Genomic DNA, 8,872 nt, shown 5'->3' with positions numbered 1-8,872 from the left:
TATTTTTTCTCTTAGGTGTTTTTATTTCTGGAAATGATGTTTGAGGCAAAGATTTCCCTTTCAGAAGTGATGGCTGCCCTCTTTACTATGATATTCATTTTAATTTCTGTAAGAATAATAGGTAATATGACCAGAAAGCACATCCTCCCTCCAGGTCCATGGTCATTACCAATTGTGGGGAACCTGCTTCAGCTTGGAGAGCATCCTCACCTTTCATTTATCCAAATGAGGAAAAAATATGGGGACATGTTTCTCCTAAAGCTGGGGATGGTACCTGTTGTGGTGGTGAATGGTCCAGATACAGTGAAACAAGTGTTACTTAGAGATGGAGAGGGTTTTGTTGGCAGGCCCAAGATGTACACCTTTTCTTTCTTTGCTGATGGAAAAAGTCTATCATTTTCTGTAGAATATGGAGAGAGCTGGAAACGCCACAAGAAAATTGCCAGTAAAGCTTTAAGATCCTTTTCGAAGTCAGAAGCCAAAACCTCTACTTGCTCTTGTCTTCTGGAAGAGCACGTATGTGCAGAAGCTTCAGCACTTGTGAAAATGTTCCTGGAGCTCTCCTTAGAGAAAGGTGCCTTTGACCTCACTGGTATTACCACTTGTACTGTTGCAAACGTTGTCTGCGCCCTGTGCTTTGGCAAAAGGTATGAATACAACGAAGAGTTTCTTAGCATGATTAGGATCAATGCAGATTTTCTAAAAGCCACAAGTGTTGTTAACCCAGCTGATTTTATACCCTGGTTTCGTTACCTTCCAATCCCTGCTATGAAGGCTGCCCAGGGGTTTTATGAAGTCTTAAATAACTTCATTGCACAACGAGTAGAAGAACATTATACCACATATGATAAGGTGAGGCTTCAAAACTATAGACCAATAACAGCAGTTTTGTAATGAGTATTCTCTATTGCTGCTAGGTAGAGAATCTGCACAAGTAAGATCTGGGTCCAAAGTTGAATTTTTATGGCTCTGTTTAAAATGCTGACATGATTATCTGCTCGTACACTGGTTTTATGCTGGCATAGCTCCTTTAAAATTAACGGAATTAAGCCTAAATTTGGTATAACAGAGCAGAGGATCAGGCCCACTGATCTATACAAACTTTTCATAAAAGCTGGAAATTAATTCAGCAACTCTTAACATGTGATACAGGCCAGGACTAATGGGAAGGCTACAGAAACCTGTCAAGACAGAAATAGTTAAGAGCTGTACTGAGGAATCTCTCACTTCATCCTAGAAGTATAAGCCCATACAAAGGAAATGAAATCAGCATGAAAACAAATGTGCTTGGGAGCTGATATTTTAATTCCAGAAGAAAAATTTCCATGAGGCCACTTCTACCAACCACTAAATACATAACAACAACCGCCACCACCACCGCCATTTTAAAAAGTTCCCCGCAAACCTGATGTCTGATTCTTCTAGGGAGATATGTTTAAAGGAAATAGTTAGCAACATTTACAGGATTATTTTTTAAAGTTCTTCACAATGAAGAGTTTTGGTCCTGAATAATGTAAGGACCTGATTCTCCTATCAGTTGCACTGGTTTTACAGCACTGGACCCAGTTCCATGAAATTCAGTGGTGATACTCCGGGTGGGTGGGTGGGTAGGTAGGTAGGTGTGTGTGTGAGAGAGAGAGAGAGAGGAAAAAAAAAACCAAAAAAAACCCCATACCCTACACAGGCTCCTGGACATTCCTTAAACGTTATTGTGGGGAAATTTCTTGAGTCTTTACTCAGTTAAATCCCATTTACTTCAATAAGAGATTAGCCTGAGTAAAAGAAGGAGCAAGGACAGAGGTCTGGGTTCCTCCTCCCTTCCTGGTTGTCTGTAGTGAGGCTCCATTCTTCTGCCACAGCTCCTCTTATCCCATTCTGCAGCCTGTCAGCACAGCTCCCCTGGCCATGATTTCCCACCATGAGGGGTTCTAAAGAAAATTTAATACAGTTCCATTATAATTCAGCTTGGCAGAATTTAATTTTTTATAATTGTGACACATTGATTTTTTAAGCAGTTTTGATTATCTATTTAAATTTTCAGAATTGCACAAAATTATGGGTTTTAAGCATCTTTTTGAATTTTTATCTATTTGAATTTTCACAGTTATGGGAGATTATGGAGGTGGGCTGAATCAGCCAATAATTATTCAATGACAATAGACGTTGAGATGTACAAAGTTAAAGTTCTATAACCATTAAAACACACATTGTTAACACCACATGTCAAAATATACAAAGTAAATATCCTTAAATTAAACTCTAATGTTCTCAAGGAACATTTTTCTTACTTTGCCTGTCTGTACATTTCAATTATTATTAATGGACTTTTTCTTTATTGGTTTGTATGTGTTTGATGTTTACTGATTTTAAAAAAAATCTAATCTTTCCAAGCCTAATCATAATACAGCTCCACTGTAATACAACCCCCATTTTGCTGTTGGTTCCTTGCAAGACTGCTGAGGTGATGACGGTATCTCCCACAGCTAAATTCCCAGCCCACCTTTGCCCCTGCCTGCTCTCTTCCTACCCCTGGGCAGACAAAGGCAAGATCCATTAGTGGAAGACCCTTCTTTGGGTGGATCAGTAGCACAGTACTTCAGGATTTGACCCCATGCTTTTTATAATGAAGAGTGGCATGGATATTTTCAAAGACATGAAGGGCAGTTAGACAGTGAAGTTCTTCTAGAGTAAATCTACAGATTTTTATTATTTCTGTCCCTCATTTTACCAAGTAATTTCTTGTAATATAATCTGCATATTATTAAACAAGCACTCAGACTAATTCAATTATCTTGATTTTTCCATTTCAGGAGTAATCAAATAAAAAGACCTTTCTGTTTCTACTAGTAAGTAGTACATATTTTCCGGCAACAATTGATAGAATGGTGTCAGATTTTGATGCCAGTGTAAATACAGTGTAACTCTATTGATTGAATGGCATTACTCTGGAGTTACAGAATGTAAATGAGAGCAGAACCTGGACCATGTTTTTTTGAGCTACTACTGACTGGTAGCTTAATTTTCTTCTGCAGAAATATACAGAGGTCAGTTCTTTTCTAAGATAAATTGCCATGTGTCATGACAAATATTTTAAAAAATATTAACTGTACTTGCGAGAATAGTTTTAGCAGGAATTTCCAAGATTCATGAAGATACATGCTCTGTGCATCTCAGGTTAGAATACTACTGGTTACAGAATGTTGTGTTAAAAATGGTGGATGAAAATATGTCATTTTTGTTTCCTTTTAGAATCATCTCAGAGACATTACTGATGCTCTAATAAGTATAAGCAATGACAAAAGAAATGATGGAAGAGCTCCACCCTTCTCTAATGATAAAATAATAAGTACTGTGAATGACATCTTTGGAGCTGGTAGGTATTTAAAAAAAAAATCCAACCAACCTTTTAAACACCACTTTTGGGAGATTTTCAGTGTACTTCAACAGGTATGTATTCTGGGCCTGATTTTTCTCCCATGTATATCAGTTTTATACCAATGCAACGTCATTGACTCCCTGGCCAATATAAGAGGAGAATCAGGTCTTATGTTTCGTGAGTGTGTGTGCGTGTGTGTGTTTAATCCTATTTTTATTAAAGTAGCATTCTGGTTACCCATTTATTTTGCAGGGTTTGATACAGGATCAACATGTCTATTTTGGATCTTCCTATATTTGGTAAACAACCCAGACATTCAGAAAAAAATTCAAGAAGAAATTGGTAAAGTATTTACCTTTTCAAAAAATGAAGCCCCGTGTCATTTTCATGAAGCACATTAAACATTCAAATTTTTTTCTTTGAAGATGGAAAGATTGGACTCAGGTCACCAAGATTTGATGACAGGAAAGATTTGCATTATACAGAAGCTTTCATAAGTGAAATTTTAAAGCACACTTCATTTATACCATTTACCATTCCTCACTGGTAAGAAGCAAAACACAAAAGTTTATTTCTGTCTAAATAAAATTAGTTGTTGAAATAATTATCAGGCTTTCTTTCTGAATTTGAGATTGAAATCTCAATTTGTCTATTTTTCCACTACAGGCAAGGTGAAATACGTGAAGGAAATTAAGGAATTCTAATACTGTTATGACAGTACATCAGGCAAAGCTTAAAAGGAACACCAGATACTCAGCTGGTGTCAATTCATGGAGCTCCATGGAAGTAAAATAGAACTGCACCTATTTACATCAGCTGTCTTCATGTTATACCATAGACATTAAGGGCCTGATTCTGATCTCATTTATACCAGTGTACATCAAGAGTAACTCAAGTCAGTTGTGTTACACCAGTGTCAATAGGTGTGAAATCAGATTAGGCCTTTGGTTTGCAGGAACAGTTTGCTGTCATAGATGAAGGGGATTAAGCCTGCTGCCTTGTGACATCGTCTAACATTCAGTAACACAAAGTACGATCATCAAACTCATTAGATGTAAGCAAGGGATAAGAAAAAGGATTATTATTTTGTTCCCTGAATGTTCAGATAATCAGCATATGTTGATATGATACATTTTCCTTTTCTAGTGCGATGAAAGAAACTATCTATTCTCAATGGGTACCTCATTCCCCAAGACACCTGTATCTTTGTTAATATGTATCAAGTAAATCATAATGAGTAAGTATCCGCCAATTTTGTTTATATGTTTCATAATGGCATTTGGTACTTTATTATAATCAGTATTTTCACTATGTTTATAAAATGTTAACTTGTGTTCCCTTGGACACACTGCATACATTGTACATTACTATTTTATATCTATACAAGGATAATGCAGTTCTCATTCTCCTCAGAACAGTTTGTGAAGATGATTGGAACAGAAGCAGCCATTTGGAAACAGATCATTGGGCCATCTAGCACAGTATCCTGTCTCTAACAGTGGCCAATACCAGATTCTCCCTGGAAAAGCCCCAAAATGCACCTTATCAATGTATAGTATTGGGTGATTATTTCCAGACTCCAGCTGTCAAACAAAGCCTGATAACTGTAGTAATTTTAGCCTAGATAGTGCAACTGCCCATGTTTTTTCTTATTCTTATAAAGGTAGAGTCTAAATCCTCAGCCGAGGCTAAAGAGTTCTCAGCGGGATGGTAGGGTGGGTTTTGGCCACTGATACATGCCTCTAATCCTGGGGCTATTTGGCTGGGCACTGGCACAACTCAAGGCTGCTCTGTTTCACACCAGCTATCTATGGCTTAAGAAGTCAGTCCAGCAGCTGGGAATCATTGGGGCACAGGGACATCCTAGCCACACCCATCCCTGTCCCTGCGGTGCCTCTATTCTACCTAAGGAGTACCCAAATGCAGAGTTAAACTAGCTTTAGGACTGGTTTTCACCAGCTAAATAAGCAGGAGGTCTGATCCACTTCATGCTTTACCTGCTATGGCCCTGAATCTGATCTCACTGAAACAGAATTTACCCCACTGTAATCCTGCTGATTTTACTGGACTTTCTCCTCCTTTATGCTGGCATCAGTGAGAGCAGAGGCAGGCTCCATTTGTTAATCATTATCTGAGGGAGGGAACATCTCTGCCAGGTTCTCTTTGTGCAGTTTCCTTCCAATTTGTTCTGTCAGTGAAGTAGGGATCCCCACATTGTGATCTTCAGGTAACCAGGACCACCCATTTGAAGGTTCTGTGCCTCTGCATTGGGCTGTTACTTTTCCACTGCAGTCTCTAAAGGGTGCAGGCAGATATAGCATGCGTCCCTCCAGCACTGTTCACTACTCTCAAGGTTCACCCATTGGACAGCCCTCTTTAGAATCTAGTCCATGCATGGATCAAGGGAGTACAGTTGAGTCATGAGTGACGAAACAAAATTCCATTTCATGATCTCTTTACATAATCCTGGGAATTTTTGAGAAAAACAATGCAAATTTCATTTTGACTTATTCAAGAACTCAGATGCTCTGGTTGGCCATAAGCAAATTCATTCACTTAGAAGTACAAGCTCTGTATTTCTGTCTTTGTTTTCTGTACATGTGATACTCTGTAAGGGCTTCTAAAAATTAATTTCTTTTTGCCATAGAACATTATGGGAAAATGCCGATTTGTTTAGACCAGAGAGATTTCTGAATGAAAACGGTGAACTCGACAAAAGCCTCATTGAAAAAGTTTTGGTTTTTGGAATGGGAATAAGAAAGTGTTTAGGAGAAGACATAGCTTGTAATGAGATTTTTATTATTCTCACCACCATTTTGCAACAGCTGAAGCTTGAGAAATGCCTTCAAGACCACCTAGATTTGACCCCAGTGTATGGATTATTCATGAAACCTAAACCATACCAAATTCAAGTGGCACTGCGCACCTGAACAGTGCGTCTGGAGAAGCTGCACTTCAGAACATAATTATCACTCTGTAAATTAGTGTAGGGAAATCCATTATCCACAGTGCAGGTTATCCTTTACCTAAACTACTGGAGTGCATTTTTTAATGAAAGGTGTAGAACAATAAACACAATCTCTTAAATCACCTTCTCTCTGATTGTGCTAATCAGTTAACTGCAGGTTATGTTATTGTGAACTCTGTGAAAAAGCTGAATTAATTTTTGTTTGTAACTGACTATTTTAGTGCACCTCTTCTCACTAATTTCCTAAAATAAAAAGTTTAAAAATACTTTTTGGTTTTAATTAAGAAAGTTAGTGGTTATGTTCAGTGAAATCTTCCCCCACATAGAAATATTCCATGTTCCCTCTGACTAATGTCTCTTTTATTTCATTGCCTTAAACTGGAAGATTCTTATAGTTGCATGAAGTGTTTTTAAACTAGGGCAATCTACAAGGACATTTCAGTATATAAAAAACATAACTGAATCTGTCTTAGCTGTCAAGGTGTCATAATATTTTCTGCGTGATACAGTCAGTTGCCGTTTTGGCATGAAGAGGCCAAACTCTGGATCCCAAGCCAAAGCCCAAGTAAATAGACCTTGCACAAGTGGTCTGCACTGTGGCCTGAAATGATGTCCCCAGGCAGTGAAGCACCCGTGTAGCAACTCTGCAGCTGTTACTACAGCCCTTGAGCTGCAGTAGCAGCTACATTCACTGTGCCATCACTTACCCTCCCATCTGGTTAATCTTGCTCAGTTCCAGACTTTGATACAAAATACTGTAGCAGCCAGGCCTTGAAGCAGTACATGAGCTCAGTAAGATCCCTTTGACCGGGAATCCTTCAGGAACACCACATTCGCTGAGGAGGATCTGGGAATTCTGATATATAGGACATTTAACTCATTCTTTCAAAGCCTGAATCATTCCCATATACACCCACCTTGCCTCCCAGCCCAGGACCAAGTGTGAAGGAAGGGGAGGCTTCCTTGTGGTTGTGTTAAGGCTTTGTGTGGTTAAATTCTTTTTCACTGACTCTGTGAGAAACTAGTGTTAGCAAATTGGTCAGAAACTCACTACAGCAGTTCCCCACACCAAATAAGGAGAAGAAGCCTTAGATGGTGGTCGTTACACCAAGTAAACAACTAGAACAGCTGCCAGAAGGGGCCAGGGAGTTGTGTACAACAACATAGCATGCAAGGCTATAGGGCAGATCTGCCAGGTGCATTTGTTTTGGGATCATTAGCATCAGCTTCACTTCACAAGCAGGAAGGGGAAAATGGATGCATTCCAGGCTGAGGCATAGCCTGGCTGACAATTTAATCACTGCAGTAAGAGAAAGAAAGCACTGGAGGCAGACAGCTCATTGGGAGCTAAAGTAGCATAAAGAGGGGCAGCAGGAACTCCATCTTAAGTATTGTATGGCCCCCAACCCATAATCTTCAATGCATTTGTCCTGTGCCACAGGGAAATGCTATTATCCCAGTTACATACAGAGACCTGAGGTAGAGAGAGGCTAAGTGACTTGCCCATACTCACACAAGCAATCTGTGGTAGAGTAGGGATTTGAACCTATATCTCCTAAAGCTGAGGCCAGTGCAGTAACCACTGGACCATCCTTTTTCTCCAAAAGTAAAATGTAATGAAAGCATATGTGAAAATCAGTATTCTTAGTGGCTTCATAAAAGATCTGATCCAAATTCCAGGGAAGTCTCTCTATTGACTTTGGTGGCCCTTAAACTAGGCCCAAAGTAAGAAGGGAAGGGGGATGACTTGTGCTTATAAAATGTTTTGTTTGGAAGCTTAAGTGGTTCCTGGTTATAAGAAGTTAAAGAGAAGTTACAAGCTATCAGCTGCAGTCATTACTTTTAAGTTCATGTCTCACAAGTAATCACTCTCTCCTGCTGCTGCATGCTGAGAGAGGGAAGGCATGGACAATGGTTGTTTGCTTTTGTTGTCTAAATGTTTGACTTCTATTATTTCTGTGTTGTATTTTTAAAGTTGTTATAGAGCAGTGTAAGCACTTCAGCAGCAGGTAGCTGGTAAACTCTATTGTTACAGTAGCCATTATTTGCTGAAAATGAAAAATGAGATGGCCATTTTTATACCTGCCCAGTTGTAACAATAGAATCCTGTAATATAAAAGTATAAAATATTTTTGGTGTCCTATATAGAGGCTTAGAAGGATGCGGGGAGAGGAGTAGCTTTGAAATGGTAACAGGTCAGACCTCCTGGACCAATTTTGCATTAGACTTGGGCTAAACAGTAAATAATAGGGAAGTTACCATTTCTTTGCATAATGAAGTTTGCTCATGACCGTGTATTTTATTCTGCTGTACACAGAAAAAAATCAATGCGTGTTTAACGGGTAAGAGCTGCACATAGCGAGATGTGCCACAAATCCAAAATCTGCTCTGACTTGTGGCAGGGGACTGGCCTGTTGCAAAATTGAAAGAATTGACTTAAAGCCACCTTTTCCCCTTTCCCCACCCTCAGCAAAGTTGTCCCAAGTACTTCCTGACTTTACCTTCAGCAGTTTGTGTCCTTTATGCCA

General features: G+C 39.1%; 1 protein-coding gene across 1 annotated transcript; it reads left to right on the top strand.

Moving 5' to 3' along the window:
* Positions 1-225: 225 nt before the first annotated feature.
* Positions 226-6,540, top strand: LOC140912092 (cytochrome P450 1A5-like). Its single transcript, XM_073346243.1, is given in 6 exon segments — positions 226-852; positions 3,250-3,373; positions 3,629-3,718; positions 3,802-3,929; positions 4,534-4,613; positions 6,024-6,540. Coding segments are annotated over 6 exon segments (1,332 nt in total). The 3' UTR covers positions 6,307-6,540.
* The last annotated feature ends 2,332 nt before the right edge of the window (positions 6,541-8,872 follow it).

This window comes from Lepidochelys kempii, chromosome 5, assembly GCF_965140285.1.
Source record: "Lepidochelys kempii isolate rLepKem1 chromosome 5, rLepKem1.hap1, whole genome shotgun sequence".
NCBI lineage: Eukaryota > Metazoa > Chordata > Testudines > Cheloniidae > Lepidochelys > Lepidochelys kempii.
This window is presented reverse-complemented; position numbering and strand designations above follow the sequence as displayed.